Source organism: Stegodyphus dumicola, chromosome 8 (assembly GCF_044657685.1).
Source record: "Stegodyphus dumicola isolate Sdum_Otavi_A_Nest chromosome 8, ASM4465768v1".
NCBI classification, from domain to species: Eukaryota; Metazoa; Arthropoda; class Arachnida; order Araneae; family Eresidae; genus Stegodyphus; species Stegodyphus dumicola.
The window spans coordinates 177106903-177127325 of NC_140775.1; the positions used below are offsets into that span (position 1 = coordinate 177106903).

Sequence of the window (20423 nt, forward strand, 5' to 3'; positions counted from 1 at the left end):
GGCTTCAGATCAATTCTAATTTCTCTCTAAACAGAGTTGATGTGATGCTTTGATGTGAACCATTTTAACATAGCTTTACAATACGTCAAACAGTAGATTTAAAAATATGTACTTAAATACTATATGCTACCCCTTTCAGAAACGAAATATATTTAAGTGCTAAAGATATTGAATTTAAAGGAAATTCCATATATAAAAGGTGTACTGTAAATGTTGTGACAAATTTCTAGGGAAGGTAGGGCATATCATAGGGTTTAAGAACTGCATGGGGAACCCATGCCCGGAAATGTCAGAGGTAAAAGGTAGAAAATGGAAAAAGAAGCAAGAGTGATTAATTTGAAACATTTATTAGACATGAATACAAATGGTGTACGACGGCTTGAATGCTACAACAGATGCTCGAAGTTTGCACCATCAGACAACAAACATGCCTGACACCAACGGACCATTTGAATGCCGCGAATTATTTGATCTTGCTGGTGCAGGTTCTTACCGATTTGCTTGACGATGTTCCACCAAATGTGAGGCGCAACATGTGGTTCCAACATGATGGCGTGCCTACTCATTTTGGACTGGATGTTCGTAGCCATTCGAACAGATCAATCCCGCATCGATGATTTGGGCGTGGTGGACCGGTTCCATGGCCCGCGCGCTCACCGGATTTATTAAGCACCGGATTTCCTTTCGTGGGGAGCCATCAAAAGTGTCGTGTATCACGATCCTGTTGTGTCTGAAATGTATCTCGTGGCAAGACTCGCTTGCGCAAGCTGCCACAATTAAAGAAACTTCCGGTGTGTTTGAACATATTCGCGAATCAATGGTCCGTTGGTGTCAGGCATGTTTGACGTCTGATGGTGCAAACTTCGAGCATCTGTTGTAACATTCAAGCTGTCGAAACACCATTTGCATTCATGTCCAACAAGTATTTAAAATTAATCACTCCCTTGCTTCCTTTCCCATCTTCTACCTTTGCTACCACTTATCCCTGACATTTCCTTGTATAGGTCCCTGTGCAATTCTTAATCCTTATGATGTGCTCTACCTCCTCTAGAAGTTTGGTGCAACATTTACAGTACACCCTGTATATAAACATAAATATTATTTCAAAGATTTCAAATTTCAATAATTACAATTTATAAGCATAGCCTTAAAAGTTCTTTTATTCATCACAGTTTTTATTCATCACAGTTGTTTTGTTTCAGGGATACTTACGAAAACAGTTTTAGTGAATAAATATAATGCATTATCTTATTTGGTTTTCACTTGCACAAATATGAAGCAATATAAAATGTAAATTACAAATCCTATTGTAAGTAAGTGTTAGTTTAAATACTAATAAAAACAGAATGCTTTTCAAACCGATTTTTAATGACTGCCAGGCAGTTTCATTTGATAAAGTTCTAATATTTTCTGTTGATATTTTTTGTTTGTTTGTTTTGTTTTGTAAATACTCAACAAGAAAAAAAGAACAACTTTGCATTTTGAAAATTTTTTATTACAAATTTGCCAGAAAAAAAAGTAAACATACATTGATATTTACAAATCTTCCACGTACAAAGAAATATATCTACATATTAGTGTAAGGATCGTTTTAGATTCTAAGGTACGTAAAAGTGAATTAAAAACCAATACTTGCTTAAACTATACGCACTGAACAAGCAGAAAGGGTAAACTTAAGCAATGTTTTCACATGATTGTAAAAATAAATGTTTGAATAATTGTTCGTTTTACAATAAATTGCAATACACATTTCATTATTACATAGCCTCTCTTAAAGCACTGTTGTCTTCTAGAAAATAACACTGTGATTCTATATATTCATAATGTTACAGAAAAGTTTTAGCTTTAATAAAGACCACTCCCTTTTTACTTCCTTATACGAAGTAAAAAGGAAGTATTGTAATCGCGAAAAGTTTCAGGCAGTATATTTCAACGAAAATATCCATTTTGACCGCTATCGAATGCAATTTAACGATGTTTTTGCGTGATATCTGTACGTAAGAACAGAATAAAAGACTCGTTTCCTCCAAAAAATTATAAAACTTCTTTAAAATGAATTCTGAAGAGAATATTTCGTGGCGTCTGTACGAACGTATGTACGTACGTATCTCGCATGCACGTACGTATCTCGCATAACTCAAAAACGAGTAGCCTCAGAACGTTGGAACTTTGTATATAGAACTGCTATAACATGTAGATGTGTAACTCGTATTTTGGCTACAATCGGCCGCACCAAACGTATATAAATATATTTATATATATATCCACTCTGCTACCCGGCTCAGTGATCTCAGTTTCTTTACTCTTATATGTTTGTAAATTGTACATATTTTGCTTTAAAAATGATTGAATTATGTTGTTTTTATCTTCCGGTTAAGGTTTTTATGCCTTTAGTAAATCCCTAAGCCTAACCCTCTTCTTGATGGCGGCCATTGTTTGTTTACATTTGAAACAGCAGACTAGTGGATTTGTTGCCAATCTAGAGAAACGTAGCTTCGCCAAAACAAAGATAACGCCTTCATTTATTATTGCCAATTAAATCATGCTTAATCCTTTCTGGAATTTTTTCGAGGAAATAAGTGTTTAAGATTTACTTCGTAATTTTTAATACAGATATTTTGAGTTTTTATGTATTTTTGCCTTCTCGCGAAATGAGAACTGAATTAATCGAATGAGAAATAATTAATCGTCTGTGAAAAACTGTTTCTTTTTTGTTTTATTTGCTTAATTTCTTTTATACATCGTTCTAGCTTTATTATAGTATTTGAATAGAACATGTGGCAACGATTAGATAATTCTATTCTTTAAATGATATAAATTTTGTGCATTATGAGTTATAATATGAATGAAATATAATACTGCTAAGTGAATCTAGAGCCAGAGTGTAGCTATGGTAAACAAATAATGTGAATTTTAAAGAATGCATTTATTCTATTGTGGTTTATGCGCTGTCGGCGAAGTAGATTTAATTCAATCCAATAAGTTTAAACGAAATGCAAGAAAAAATGTGTATAATTTAATGTTCCATACAAGGAAATCATGTGGTGTACACATCAGATTTTTTACATTTATTTCATCCATGCATTTCCACAAAAATCTATTGACGGCTTGTTTTGAATGATAATGCTTTGAAGTCATAAAAATTTATCAGATAATTTTAATTTTTTTATGAACTCTATGCTGCATAACATCAATTTCATAAACTAATATCATCCAATGTATATCATTTATAATTATTTACTTATTATAAATTCTAATTGAGCAGGAATATTCTAGGAATGGAGAGGGTTTTAGCTTTGCCTAGAAATATTTCTTCGACGGCATTCATTCTGTTTTGTTGTGATAAAATTAATGAGTGAATGAAAATAATGCAAAAAACTAGCTCTTTCACTAACAATGCATAGTGATTTCACTTTGATGAGCTAAATAGTGTAATGAATAATAATTTACTGTGCTGAAAAGAAATAATTTATCTCTAAAATGAAAGCGTTGACTTTGCTAAATTATTGAGGATTGAATAATTAAGTCTTTAGGTAAAAAAGTGTTTTTTTTTTTTAATGTATGAGCATTTGTTAATGTACCACTGTCGTATTCCTTGATAAGATGCAATCAATTCAGTAAAAACCTTACGTAGTATCTCAAGAGAATTTCTGCCATGCATAATGCAAGAAGTATAATTTATTTTGCAATTTATAAATTTCACAGTTTACGTGTTTACTATCTATCACTTTAGTTTTACATTATATTTACATATATGTATATATATATGTTCATTAAATTAGCATTTATTTTATATCATCAGCTTATAACTATCTAACATTAATTAGATTTTAAATCGTATTAAGTAATTAATGTTTTTTTATTTTTCAAAATCAAGCAGTAGTAACAGTTCTGCCAAATAATGCTGTATACTTTTCTCAAATTTTACAAAGTTTAATTTTTATGCACATAGTAATACCTAATGATTTCACTAATCATATGCATTTTCCATACATATTAGTTGCTTAAGAATGGGTTCAGGTGTTGCGTTGTGCTTAGAACTCAGAGAAGTATATATATATATACTTTAAATATATTTCCAGTAAGATCTTAACCTTTTTTACGTCCTTGTACGAAGTAAAGGAGGTACTGTAATCGCGAAAAATTTAGTGTTTCATATTTCAATCGCTCTGGAAACCATTTAAACGATGTTTTTGCATGACATCTGTACGTGCGGACAGAATAAAGGACTGCTTTTGCCGAAGCAATGAAATTGGATTTAAGATAGATTCAAAAATTGGATTATGTAAAAATTGGATTATGTATAAATGTAAATTGGATTGGAAAGATATTTTTATGTACATGCGTACATATGTATGTATGTATCTCGCATAACTCAAAAACGAGTAGTCGTAGAACTTTGAAATTTTGTATAAGAGACTGCTATAACACGTAGTTGTGCACCTCAATTTTTCGTTGCAATCGGCTGACCCGGTCGTGTATATATATACATTCCCACTCTATTACCTGACTTTTATATATATATATATATATATAAAGAGAGAGAGAGAGAGAGAGAGAGATAAGTAGATATTCTCACGCTGTTACCTGACTCGGTGAGCTGAGCTTCTTTATTCTTATATCTCGGTAAATTGTACATTTTTTGCTTTAAAAGTCATTGAATTATGCGTATTCTACGTTCCAGTTAAGGCTTTTGTATATTTAGTTATTCTGTATGCAATAGCTGTAGAATTATCAACAATTTAAAAGTTTCAGTGGCGAGTTAAGCCTAAACGAACCGCCATTTTACGTTTGAATATTTCGGTAGAGTAGTGAATTAAGTCAGTTTCTGCACCTTCATTGTCTTTTTGCCGAGTGGGACCAAAAGTAAACTTTGAGGTTTTTGCACCGAAAAATCTGTCTTCTTGCTCGCTGGCTGAGTTGCTTGTTTTTGCGTAGAAACTGTAATTTTAATTGTAATTTTTTTAATTGTTTTAACTGTATTTGGTGTTTTATGTTTTTCCATATTTTCAATTTTTAATGAAGATATTTTGAGTTTTTATGCCTTTTTGTCTTGCCGCAAAGTGAGAAATGAATTAACTGAATGAGAAATATATCTCCAATTAAATTCTTGGAAATAAGTTTAAATGAAATTCAGCAAAAAAATGTGTATAATTTAATATTACGTAGAAGGAAGTCATGTGGTGCACACAGCAAATTTTTTATTTCTTTATTAGGAACAGCTTCTGATTTTAATATTCTGCACTTTTCTCATCAACTTATGATACACACTAAAGATAAAGTTTAGAATTTAAAATAAAATTTAAAAGCTAAAGTATAAATTTCTTGACTGATGTATCGTGTGTGTGTAAGTGGTTGATGTTATGGTAAATGAATTGCTTAAAAGTTTGAAAAAATTGCTATATTAATAAAGTTTGCAGTAATCTAAGTAACTTCCGGGTCTTAAAACTACATTTAATACTCATATTATAAAAACATTTGTTATTAAATATTAATAAAATTTACTCTAATTACACATAAGCTATTTGATGTGTATATTAAACAAATTTGTGTATTTTCTGTAAGAATAGTGTTTACAGTTTATCTAAATAGAAGAAACCTTAAAAAGAACTACTATTAAATCTGAACTTTCAAATTTTCATATAAAACTGGTAAAATTTTATCCATACTTTGCAGTATCCAGTAATACATATTTTAAAAGTTCGATAACAAATTAATAATTAAAATTATCTATCTGAGATATGTAAATGAACTTCAGATGAATGCCAAATACAAGGTGTTGCGATTAAGCAGTATTGCTCATTTTTTGCATGAAATAAGAGTAAATAATAAGGCATATGATGTAAATATAATAATGTGTATCATATGCTGTATGTGTAATATTATGGAACTTTTAACGTTGCATATGCAGAAAATAAACTAAATATGATGTGTCAATATTTCGAATCTCCACCCATAAGGGATTAAAGCAGATCTTAATAACCACTAAATTAAAAAGACACTTCGTAATTTATCTGTACGTCCAATGCCTTAAAATGTTTGTAATTATTTGTAAAATGTTTGTAATTAAATCGCTGTTCAATAAAGATTTGCACATATTTAAAAAAATAACAGCAAGGGACATATTTTAAAAAAATAACATAGACGAGATTAGCATGTTTACCTAATACCCTCTACCGCTAAATCGCTTCGACGTTTGCAGGATGTAACTGGATTGCCCTAAAAACCAGTTTCATTTTAGATAAGCAGTTTCCTTTTAGATATATATCATATTTGGACAGTGTCTTCAACAGCAAATAATAGCAGATCATGGTATTGGTGGTTTCTGTCCTAGGAGAAAATAAGTCACATAACCTTGCTAAGTGGTGGTGAAAGCGCACCATACGAGAATTATGCAACTATGTACATCATAGTGATGGCTCAAGGCCCTTATGGCATCATGCAGACTTATGGACCTTATCTTTCAATAACAACCTTATGCTCTTATCTTTCAATAACAACCTTATGCACTTATCTTTCAATAACAATCTTATGGACCTTATCTCTCAATAATAACCTTACGGACCTTAGCTTTCAATAACAATCTTATGGACTTTATCTTTCAATAATAACCTTATAGATCTTATCTTTCAATGAGATGGACCTTAGTAATCATAGTAATGGCTCAAGGCCCTTATGGCATCATGCAGACCTTATCTTTCAATAACAACCTTATTCCTTTATCTTTCAATATTAACCTTATGAATCTTATCTTTCAATGGGATGGACCTTAGTAATCATAGTAATGGCTCAAGGCCCTTATGGCATCATGCAGACTTATGAACCTTATTTTTTAATAACAACCTTATGCACTTATCTTTCAATAACAATCTTATGGACCTTATCTTTCAGTAACAACCTTATGGACTTTATCTTTCATTAACAACCATACGAACCATATTTTTCAATAAAAGTCTTATGGACTTTATAGTTCAATAATAAGCTTATGGATCTTATCTTTTAATGGGATGGACCTTACCTTTCAACAACAACCTTATGGACCTTACATTTCAATGGTATGCACCTTGCCTTAACAATAACAATCTATATTCACACAATGATTAGTAACCCAGAAGCTATAAATCATAACGATTTCCATCTTATGGCAAGACGAGTAGCGGAAAATTTTTTTATTTTCGCAGCAAATGCCTGCACTATTCTTTTCTGCGTCCGCATGAATGTTTGCAATAAGACACATACACGGATTTCTAGACATTAGAGACAAAAAAAGCTCTTGTCGACATGAATCAATTTCATCAATACAAAATTGCTTCGAACACCTGTTGTCTAAAATTTGCGATCGCAACTGATAAATAACTATGATAAAGGAGGGAAGGAATAAATTTCAGTTTTGAGAACCACTTTATCTGCAACTCCAAAGAAAGAGTGAATTAAACATCTGCATAACTTTGCAGACACAAGTCTTGCTTACGTGTTTAGGACTAATGCCTCCTGATGTCGTATCACCCATACAGCACTTATATATCTGCATTATAAATATGTATTGAACACATTCGAGAGAAAGATCATATCTTTAAAGTACTGATTAGAAAGTCTAACGTTTCAAAAATTTTCAAATCATGGCTGACATTATTAACTTAATAGTTGACATTAATAACTGATGACATATTTGGGCGAGACGAGATATAGAAATTGTTAACGCTTTCAAGCGCTGTTTCATTCTGGATTTGGTTAATTGTGGCTCATTCCAAATATCAGACGAACAGGGGCTTATTCAAACCAATACAATAAGATAATTACAAGAGATTATGAACTAGATTCCTTGTTCACTGATTCAGTTTTTGAATAATAAAAGAGTGATGACGTTTAGCCTGTCTCAATGATGACACCGTGTTTCTGAAAGATCATTTATTGAAAGAACAATAAGATAATCTTGGTCACATCAGTAAATCAATTTTATTTTCAAAAATAAAACTCTGCACAGATCTTCTTTGAACAGTTTTTCTGGTTTTGGACCCTAGGTGGGAAATTTAATGTTTTCTGGTATAGTCTAGGATTCCTTTGTAATTATTGCAATTGGTAAATATGTTTAAATAAGGAAAATTTAATGTTTACTCCTTGCTATTTTTGACCAATGAAATATTATTCGCAATAACTTGCATATCTACTTTAGCTCATTAAATAAAAAATGAAACTAAAAGATTAATCGTTACTTTACACAATCGAAATTTTCATATATTTAATTTTATAAATATGCTGCATCTTTTGAATAATAATAAATAGTGTTATTTGTATAATTTATCGGTATTTTTAAATTTGATTATTATAGTTAAAAAGACAAACGTTTGCTTTTATTTCCTTAAATATTTCAATTATTTCTTTACTCCCAAATTGCACATATTGTAGCAAAGAAGTAACACTTGCAGTTTACTTTGTTGTTATACCAGACAGATGTCATATTGTAAATGATTCGTTTTTCTCATCACTGTAATTATAGATAGAAACAGCAAAATGTTTTTATAACATACCAGTAGGAAATGAGAATATTGTAAATGATGAAGATGATGTCGGCACAGGACATACTGAAAAATTACAAAACATATAGAATGATTACAAAAGCTCGAAATGTAACAGTTTATCTCTAGTATTGTGTCCCAGGGGTGTTTCGATATCAACTATTCTAGCTAAACATTGATAATAGCATCAAAGACTCTTATTATACAGAGCATATTATTAACCACGCGTGATTTACATGTTACCTAAGAACATCTTTTATTCTAAGAAGTGCGTTTTTGTCAACAAGGAGGTGTGTCTGCCTAATGACTGACGACTTTGAGAAAATTCCACGGGTAAGGAATTAGTCTTGGAGCTCTTCGACTTGTAGACATGTAGATCTGAGAAGGGTTTTACCATCTGTACCTCCATGATCTCCTTCCGTAACATCAGCTTCGCAGATTTCCGGCTGAAAAAGAAATATTTTATATGATTAGTACAATATAAATGCAGTTAATTAAAATTTCATTAAATCATTTACTAAGATAAAATAGTGATTAATTCTTAGGAAAAACGTTTACAAGATTAGTGCAATTGAGAAATTATATTCTGGATGATTATGCTTTAACAATGTCTTTTAATTAATTGCAAATTTCAACGTCTCGAATTTGATTTTCATAACTTACCATTTTTCAGATTCATTGGTTTGAAACATTGGCAAAGGTTTATCTATCTCCCATTTGCTTATAAATTATCTCAGGCATATATTAATTCTATTTTACCGAGTCCAGTTAGTGTGATTTCATTAAATATTTAATATTTCATGTAAGACATTTCAGGATTTAAATGTATTTTTATTTAAATCCATCAGATTAAAAGTAGAAAAAAAAATTAATTAAATCCATCAGATTAAAAGTAGAAAAAAAATTAGTGCTTCGCTTATTCCTTTTCAGTTACTGATTTGCCACTTAGAAACGGAAAGATTAAATTTAAAATTTTATGGAAATTATGTTTTACTGAATGGCAACACACTGGCGCATGGAGACAATAAGCATTCTATTTGAGGTGGTGGCCATACGTTGTTTTCAAATGTCCGAACTTGTGGATTGAAATTGAAAGATAGATATTTTATATTTTAACAAATGGCAGCAGTCTTTCGCGCTGAAATGATAAATACATGGAAGTTAGAATAGAGGGTGTAAGCATGACGTCACAAAATTGAAGCCAAGGAAATATTAGGAACGTGATGCAGTTCTTATCATGTCCGACATGCAGCGTACGAGTAAGACTACGAAACATATTGTTAAATAAACTTACACTGAATTTGAAAGAAAATATCAACTTAAGCAGATTAAGAAATGTGTTTTTAGGAATAATTCGCATAAAATACCATTTAAACTTCCAATGATCTTCCAGGTTTTATCATGTGTACATTTGTTTTTCTTAGTTACCATTTACACATTTTCATGTACTTAGACTTCAATAAATTTGAAAAAGTTGTTTGCAATCTTTGTATATACTGAGTTAAAAATATTTTATGTTAACTATTAAAATTAGAAGGGGAGACTTGTAAACGTTTAGTATTGAATAGTTAACATGCAAACAATGCCGATTAAAATGCAAACAAAGTTCGTTTATGGGTCATGATAAGTGGTGACGTCATACCGTGATGTTTTATGACTTCATTTTCATTTCACAGGACGGATAATTCATAAGTGCACATCATTATCGCCACTGAAGGAAGGGTTTCAAACATGGACCAATAAGGTCTAATATTTCTTGTGACACTGAATCTTTGCGCATATGGGCGTGTTTTGTTGTTTACGTTTTATTTTGTATTTGTTTCGCAGTTATAAGTGTATGGCGTATATATTCCCCCATCGGGTTAGTAAAAAATCTCGTAGTGCTTTTGATTTTATAAGTTTATTTAATCATCAACATTTCACTTCGCGAAACGTATCACACACAGATATTCGGATTAATGTTGGTGGCATATTATTACTCTTTGCATCGAAAAATTTACTCAAGGTGCAATTAGCCTCGAATATTATGCATTTACTAACACCTATGGATTAAGAGAATTCAAGTGTATAATTTTTGACTGAGCTGAGAATAACTGGAAGTATTACAAAGAATGTAGTATTATCTTATTTCAATGTTTTAATTCCTTTGATTTTGAAAGTGTAAGTTTCAAATTATATATTGTGAATGATTTGATTATACCTATTGGTAACACTAAAACTTCTACATGAATAAACTAAATATATTCATTGTGTTGAACATAAATTCATTATGTTTGAAGAGTATATCTTGTGCAGGCAATAGAGGGATTAATGTGCAAATTAACACCCTAAATGTGTAGGAAGGCAAATTAGGAAAGTTAATTTTGAATAAAACTGTGCATTCGTTATTATTATGGAATATGGTTTTCATATAGACTGCAATAAAAAAGTCCTAAGACTTACATTATGTACATATATAATTATACGTATATTTGATCTAACTTCTCACTGAAAATTGTCACAAGAAATCTACGATGCTTTAATTATTTTGTACAAAAAATTGTGTGGCAAAATAGTTTCAACCATCTTGTTTAAAAGCACGGCAAAGGACATGTGAAATGACAGAAATATTACTGGAAGCCGATTGGTCAATTCTAGAAGCCACTCCCTCTGCCGATACCGATGTGCACTTACGAAATATGCACATTGGGACATACGGAGAAGGCTAACTCCATCTATTCTAACCTACATGGATAAATAGGTTTATTTCGAGCCATGTTTCCATTTCTCGCTTGCAAGCCGCCGAGTTTGCTGAAGAAAAATTTGTTAAGTTTGCACAAAATATGTATGAAATTGAAAACAAATTTGAAATTCAAAATTCGGGCTCCGAGGTACTTGTGTTTGGGTGGATGATACACATATGGATTAAAAGGTATCTTTCGATACTAATTGCACCTCCGGTATATGTAAGCATAAAACTGTCAAGCCGGTTACGGACGATTTCCTAAATTAATTATATTTGCTGGATGAAAATTTCTTTTAACAAATTCTATAAAAACGCTAAAGACCGAAAGTCTGTGTTACCTTTGGATAAATTTTTAAAACCTACCATAAATGTGTATTTCAAGGATTTTTATATGTAATTTTCAGTATAAAAATTTTAATCTCGTTTGAAATCCCTTTTGCGTAGATTGGTTTAAATTTTCATATTACTTAGCAAATAATTTTTCATTAATTCATATTACGATCCTAACTGAGAAACTTAAATTATTATTCAATGAATATTTTTGCTGTAATGTTTCATTTTCTACCTTTTAACTATCTCCATTAAAAATTAGCATTCATTAACTGCTCGATGTTAGTATAAATATCATTTTTAACATAAATAAATTTAGATGGTCTATTTTCCAAATTCAAATTCAGGCTAAATTAATGGAATGAAATAATTAAAATATTTTTGCTTGCGTGCGGGTTTGTAAAGGATTGAATGCACAAGTCGATAAAAAGTTAATAAAATTTATTTTATCACGAGAAATAAAGCAAAATGCTGAAATATTTCCTCAGAGGTATCCGTACAATATTACAATATCCCACAGTAGTTATATTTTGAACTACTAAAACGTTAAATAGAACACAATTAAAAAAAAAACGCAGAAAAAATTCGCTACAATCAATAACAGCGCTAAGTAAACAACTGAACTGAGATATTTTAATCCGGATTTTATAAACTTGTTAATCATGCACAAGAACATTTTGGTATTTTCTCGATGTTTCTGGGTAGCGAAAGAGTACAATTACGAGATATCTATTTATTAAATGTTAAATGCCCGTGCTCCTATATTTTTACTTTTTTCTCGTAGCTTTCTCTTAAACTTGTCGCACGCAGTATTGCATGGGGAAATGAAGCAATTTAATAACATTTCTACTAGAAATAGCAAACTAAATACAAAAATTATAACAATATTTTTTCAAACATGCAGTGAAATTTTTTAACCCCGTTCTGAATTTGAAATTCAATTTTCTTTATTGCTTTTAACCTAAACTAATTAGATTCTTCCCCCTATTATGTAAATTAATATTTCTTTTAGTAAATTAGTTAAAATTTTACTGAATTCAGCTTTTCTCAGACGTCAGGCATTTTGATGAAGATATTCTGAGGGTTGTTCTATTTATGCAAGTAGTTTTATAAACTTTACTAAAATTTTGTATTTACTTAATTGTCATTATATATTCATGCAATTTTCATAATTAACTCAGTGAAGATAAATTAATAAATATTTATGAGCGGTGCCAAAAATTATTATAATCATGACTATTTTTCAATCTTAATAACCAGAGTGGAAGAAATATATTACATTTTTTAGTAAAAGAAGAAAACTTTACCTTAGTAGAAAATATTTCTTTTGGAGGCGTCATGTTTAGTAAGCTTTTATTCTTTTTTTATTTTTCATATATTCCTCAAAGAATAAATAAAAAAAAATATTTTCAAACTTACAATTTACGTTTTCTCTAAAATATAGCGATTTTCACAAGACGGCTATGACTTCTATCCTTTACCTTCTTCTAGAAGTTGAAGAACATTTGAGAAAGTGAATACACTTTCCCAAACTCGTAACCTCAAAAATGACTCCTCTTTAGTACGTGGAATAAATATTTTCTCTACATTTCTTTTGAACTATAAACCTTTCATCGTCATCTGGGTTGTGCTCTACCAAGTAGAGTTAAATCGAAGATCTTGACACTGATGTTTATTATTCCGGAAATTTATAGTTCTTATACTTGTCTGCATACTGTTTTGAAAAGGGATGGACTGTGCATGTCACTTACGTAATGATCTGATTTTGGTTAGACGCTGGAACACATTTTCCATGAATTCATTTCTATGCGAGAGGACACATTTTAACATTTTATTACCCTAACTATACATTAGGCAGCTTGTAATGCAGTTATCTTCGTTTTGCAATTAGAAACAAACATTTAAAAAAGAAAATAGAAAATACAATCAAATATCTATGTTCAATAGGGAAAAAAATATGTGGGCACTAACTTAATTAATGCCAAAATTCATTTTTGAAGCTGCAATTCACATTATCTTAAAAACAAATTAGAAACGTCATACACAGTACAACGTAATGACTTAAATCAACTTTGTAAGTATTTGGTTCCTTGCAATATTAATGGCACAGTACGAAAAATAATTCTGTACTTAAGCTGAGCTGTAAAATCCTATCTTAAGTCGAATATTCACAAAGAATAAAATATCTATCTACCATTAAGGAAAGTAAAAATCATAAAGATTACTATAATATTTTTATGCATTTACACATACTATGAACTTTATTTAGATTGACTTAAAATATATTTAAAATTTATTCTGTTTAAATTTGAAATGAAAATACTCTTGAAAATATCAAAATCATTATTCCACGCAATCACTTTCCTGCAACGATACTAATATTGTAAGGAAAACGGGTTTACAGTTAAAGTTCCTGAACTTCATTTTTACAGTCAAGATATAGGGTTCCTTAAACTTTTTTCAGTCGCGAGCCCTTTTTATCACTGAGATTTTTTCGCTCCCCCCCCAGGGCCCCACATTACTTACAAAAATTTTGTGAGATCCCATAAGTATCGCGCAAATTTGACACACGCGTGAGTGAAACTGTCATTTTTTTTTCACTTGCACAGTAATATACTATTGCAGTTTTAGGTCATTAACTTAAATTTCTAATTTGAAGACATAGAACAATGTGAAAATTTTAAATAAGTAACAGACGAAATGACAGCGTCACGTGCAAAGTAAAGAAAATGTACGTTTATATTATAAAAGGATAGCGATATATCAGATACATAGCGTAAAAATATTTGGTAATTGTAAAACTATTAAAATATGTTAAAGAAATATCAAAACTGCTAAAATTTTTGGCGACCTCCTACTGCAGGTCCCGAGCCATTTAAGAAACCCTGCTCAAGAAAATGCATATGCATTAACTAAGGACAAATGCTTCACTAGAAAATCGACAGAAAAATACTATTAGAAAATTACTAAAATACTGATATAAATATATTTATGTTTAAATAAACTAAGGAAATCTATTACATGAACTAAACCTAAATTGTAACTTAATCATATAAACCTATTATGATAACTTATTAAGTATTGTACTTAACGCTATCAAGTGGAAACATTTGCATTAAACAAAATGTGATTGATGAACTTAACTAACTTTAAGAATTCGACATAAACTTATCACATGAGATGACAACATATAGCAAACTATATATCAAGAAACTGTTATGAACTATTATGATTATGACTGTTGGTCTACTATTATCATATCTATCAGAAATATTATAATTGTATTTAATGGTTATGACACCAATAAAAATGTCAATATGCTATTATAAACTTTTATATATACTAACTTTAAAAATTATACATGATCATGTAATTGTCAATTAATCTGTTGATTATGATACTAATAATAACGACAATTGAAAATACTAACTATTAATATAGGGCCATACCTAGAGTGTAACGAATTTAAAAATCATCCTGAATAGACATGAAACTGTTCCAAATACTAGCAACTGGGAACTTTTTACCTAATTACGGAATTATTTAATATTAACTATTAAAAACTATTATAAATACTAATTTATACAGAACTAAATGTCAATGAACTATTATAATTATTCTTGTTGTTTATAACACCAATACCTTTCCCAATAAATTATTATGAACTGCTTAGAATTATTTACCTGTACCCTATAAATATACTATTATGAACTATATACAAATTATATATGAACTATATACAAATTATATATGAACTATATAGCAATGAACTATTTACGAACTGTATGCCAATGTATTACTTTGAACTTTTATGAACTATTACAATTATAAACTATTAGGACCAATGAACCATTTATCATTAATCTATTGAATATATAAATATATAACTATGCTTGAGTGGCTCTAGAGAACAGGATGAAAGTTGATAACTCCTTTGGTCACGTGAGGTATGTGAAAACCACATTTTACAGAATTAGACAGTACATAAACATAAAATAAATATTTTGCCTTAGAAAATGGACCACTATTTACATAATATTTACAAGTACATGCCATGCTAAAATAGCAGAAATTCCTACAAAAATTAGGAAAGAGACTTAGAATGCCTACAGAATATGGAGTTGTAATAACAATTTTAAATCCTACGCAGGGAAATTTTGATTTTCGTTTAATATAAAAACAGCGAAAGGGGACAAGTGCCAAGCTCCCTTCAGATTTTCATAGTTGAAGACATTGAAATGATTCATAATGTTGCAATCTTTTGCGTCCTAATAGAACTGCTTATTAATTTTTCGTAAGAACTTCGCTAGGGGTTTTACTTTGAGGACATTATGAAGACACATATTCCTTACAAAATAGGGGGCATCCGTGATGATAGGATAACTTTATGATATTTTATCAAAGCTTCTATTTTTATTTAGAGTTTTTATTTTTCTTAAAAAAAATTGAAAAAATAATACTTACTAGTGATGTAATTTAAAATGCTTGTCAAATTAAATATGTAATTGTGCTAACAATTATTGATCTCTACCAAAATTAATTACGAATTATTAATTAATGTATTAAAATGTGCTACACAAACAGGTTTTAAAGTTGGTTAAAATATATATAAGATTTACACCTACGACTTACAGCATTGATATATTTTTAATCTTTTTGCAATACTGTTATTTTAGGTACAATTATTTAAGTATCCCGCTCATAGAAACATCACCAGGTGAGAATTTTATTTTCCTATAGTATATGAATAGTATATATATAGTATATATTCTATGTTCTGATGGGTTCTATAGTTCTATAGTTTCTATAGTTCTGATGGGTCAAAACTTACAGTCTTGAATTATTTAAATATGAGACTTTCAAAAATAAATAAATAAATAAATAAATAAATAAATTAAATAAAATTAAAAAAATAAAATGTACTTACGTATTATAGCAACCAGGTTGGCGCTATTTGTAAGTTTGAGTAAAAAAGTATGAATAGAAAGAAAATGTACATTTATTAATTACAGATAATTTTTAATACAGTTTTTTAAAATATAAAATAGCAATTAAACCCTTCCGGTTTCGAATTTGAATAAGTTGCAGAATTATTTTTTCGGCGGAAATCTTTTGGCTATTGCTTTTAGCACTGATTGAAAACCGTATTCGCCATAACCAAAGAATATCTAAGGAGCTTCTTTGCCATAACCATGTACACGTCGACTTATTTTTACTTAAAAAAACATCCCAGAATTGCACAAAAATGGCATTGCGCACACTCTTGACTTTATCCATGTACACTGCTATTTTCTCATAAATTACAAAAATTTGCACGAAAATGCAGGAAAAGTTTGTGAATCTCCAAATGCTCTTTTTACAAACTACGTATAACACGTAGGGTTGCCGTAAGTAGGGTCGCCAAATTTCGCAATTTATGCGAATTTTGGCCTGGTTGCGTTAATACGTAAGTACCAAATAAAATTCAAAACAATGATATTTTTAGAAAAAAAAATAAAACTAAGGCATAAATCCATGTTTTCATTTAGTTTTCTTTTCTAATAAATTAATACTCATATCTTAATAATCAGGTTATATTTTTTAACGTCTTAATTGCTCTGGTTTTTTGAAGGATTCAGCAGTGACAACTGTAAATTTCAAAACCTTGAACATTGCTAGATTATTTGAGTTATAATTACGACTGATTTTCCTACTAGTATATTTTAGCATATATATGTATCGAATAGGAAGAGAAACGTAATATAAGATTTAAAATTAAGAAAACCGGCAATCTTATTTTCAGGTATTTTATAAATATAAATCTATTGATTTCGAGAGCGGTCAGACGTTAGTTCCTCTACATCAGGAGCAAATTATTTCTGCAAAGTTAGCAGAATGTTTTGGCTTCTGGAGGAGAACTTCTTGAGCTTCGAAATCTATAAAGTATTTTTTATAATGTACCCCAAAACAAAGCTGCTGCCCGTTCTAATTTTGAGTACAGAAACATTTAACCTAGTGTCAACACAACGTAAGCAAGTAACTTGGTAAAAATACTTATTACACTAACAGAGATCTGAATTTTTTTTTCTGGTTTTAAAACGTAATTTAGGATGGGCTTATTTTTTGTTTTGTTTTTTCTTTTATCTATAAAATACTTAAAAACGAAATAAAAAACCTTAATTATAAGTTTTTATGTCTTAGATTGATTAACAAAAAAAAAAAAAAATAGTTTGAAGATGATAAATGAGCTTTTTAGGATATGAAGCCAAAGAAAAATTATGATCGATTTTTCTCACCCTATACGTCAATAAAAATTGCCTGTTACGGCCAGCATCTCACTTTAGAAGCTACGGGAGCAAAAATCATCAATAGTATACTGCCGTTTGTTTATTGTAAGAAATAACAGGTTCTTTGAAAATGAATGGTGGAAATTCATGTGAAATAGGCTTATATAGTTTTTATTTGACTCAGTCTGTAATGTATTTCTCCCGCTTTCTTAGCATACCTTTGTGGTGTAATGGTCAGCAAACGTGGCGCGTATTCGAGAGTCTCGGCCAGGGCATTGCACATTTTTCATGTGTCCCGTTTCAAAATAACCTAATATCTCTACAGTGGCGCCCGAACTAAAAAGAGGTGTTGGATGATTATTCTCCACAACCAGGATTTGGCGACGGTGTCCCCTAATCCCCAATCGCTCTTCAAAAGGGGAGAGTATATAAGGTGCTTCTCCTGCCTTCTTAGCATGCTTTCGTGGTGTAATAATCAGCACACTCGGCACGTATTTCGAGAAATCCGAAGTTCGAGTCCCGGCATTGCTCATTTTTCGTGACTCCTGGTCCAAAAAGCTCCTAATGACTCCACAATTTATTAAATAAGTCACGAACTACATAAATAAATTTCAGTATGTACATTACGTCATTGAATGATAGTCACCAGTATTCTAACTGGAAAATGTGGTGTAAAGCTTGCAATTTCTTGTGCAATTTTTTTTTTTGAGAAGGAGGTCGAAATTACCAATTCTTTTCGCAACAAACCTCATTTCTGACAAAGCTACAGGCAGAGAGATGTAGTAGAATAAGTACATTTCTGACAATCCGACGTCTTCGACTGAGCGTCTTTCGCATATGATTCCCAAAGAGCGGCAGAGCTCCATCTTTTTAAAAGAAGATCTGCAAATCAACATCTTCCTTTTCCATTTTCTGAATTTTGAGAACAAAATGATCTGCAGCGAGCCCCAGTGTACACTGAATTATATTAATTTTAGCAAAGATGAAAAAAGAGATAAAAAGTTTGCTACATATTACTGTGCACCATATACTGAGAATCACTAATACGTTAATGTGTCACAAGCTAATATTCAGGCCTAGATTCAAAACCTTGGTGAAAGCGCATGGAATGTGACCTCATCTGTAATGATATATTTAAAAAAATCTGGTCCATTGTAAAGTCTCGATAGCATGCTTATAGATTCATTAGGAGCTTTGAAGTAAGAAATACAAAAAACGAGCAATGCCCTCAGCGGGGCCTCTCAAACCTGGGCCTCTCAAGTATGCCACCATTAAACCACGAAGGCATGCAGAAAGGAGGGAGAATATACCTTATATGCTAACAGCATAATAATCCTACTTTCCTTGTCCTGAGGTACAACTGAATACGCCAGATACTCACAGTAGAAAAATCTGGACTGTATTCATTCCACACAAATCTTTTAGAACACCTAATTCAGCCGTTGTGACAAATAAAAGCATAGATGTGGCTAATAATTTTCAGAACTTGAATTAAATAAATCTCTTTTGAACTCATTTTGCGTAATACATAATGTAATGAGAACTCATGAAATTCCACCATATTTTCTTGGAGACTTTCATAAAAATTATATCTGTAGTTCATGATAATTTCACCCATGAATTTTAATATTTTTAGTGATTTTAAAATTTTGAATTTTTAAGTTGTGCTGCTTTTGTTTTATTGTAACGAAGTATTTAATGCAATTAATAAAATTTACCACCCAGAAATAAAAGGTAATAAACCTGCTGACGAACTGACCAGGAGGAATTCAGCTCAACCTCGGCAATCATTTAAAGCATTTTAGTGATACTAATGCTGTGGCAATTAAGAGATGAAATAAAATTCATTTGATACGAAACTGCAGTTTAATGAGTTAAATATTATTGGAGACATATTTTAAATATTATGAAGTTAAATACTTAGTACCTAAAAGGAAAATTAAACAAATGGTACGTAAATATTCACGACCTTTAGAAAGTATCCTCATACTAAGTGCAACACAAGTTCGGTACTATCATCTGAGCAGAGATTCTCGGAGACTGTCTGTTGAGATATATATATATATATACCTTCTGTCCAAAGGCTTCGATGGCGCAAATTACCTCGTTTTCCTACAGCATGTCCTTCTGGATTTAATGCAGGAAATACTGTCCACCGTGCGTCAAAATATGTGGTTCATGCATGATGGTTCACAAGCACATTTTGCGATAGTGGTGCTTAACCATCTCGATGCTACATATCGCGGGAGATGACTGGGCACGGCGAACTTTTTGCTTGGAATCCAGGCTTTCCAGACAACAAATCCTTGGATTTCATCTTCTGGGGCCACCTAAAATCGGCAATATAATTAGCCTGCCTGGATGTTCTAACACTGGAGGTTCTGACTCTCTTCAGTCAACATCACCAGCAGACCGGACATGTTTAAATGTGTCCGGCTATCCTTCATCAGTCAGTGCCGTCTGTGCAATGACCTTCGCGGCCGAACGTTTCCATCAATTCCTATAAAGCTGTCTTTTACTCTACGTTCTGGCGTTGGACTTTAATGCATTGAAATCCTGCTTTATGTCAAATAAATGTCTTTCTAC

At 30.9% G+C, this 20423-nt stretch overlaps 1 protein-coding gene across 1 annotated transcript in view; it reads right to left on the bottom strand.

Moving 5' to 3' along the window:
- Nucleotides 1–1473: 1473 nt before the first annotated feature.
- LOC118186428 (uncharacterized) overlaps nt 1474–20423 on the bottom strand; it is a 360368-nt gene continuing 341418 nt past the window's right edge. The window contains exon 3 of the mRNA XM_035356519.2: nt 1474–8962. Coding sequence (XP_035212410.2) covers nt 8858–8962 — 105 coding nt within the window. The 3' untranslated portion in view covers nt 1474–8857. The remainder of the gene's footprint in view (nt 8963–20423) is intronic.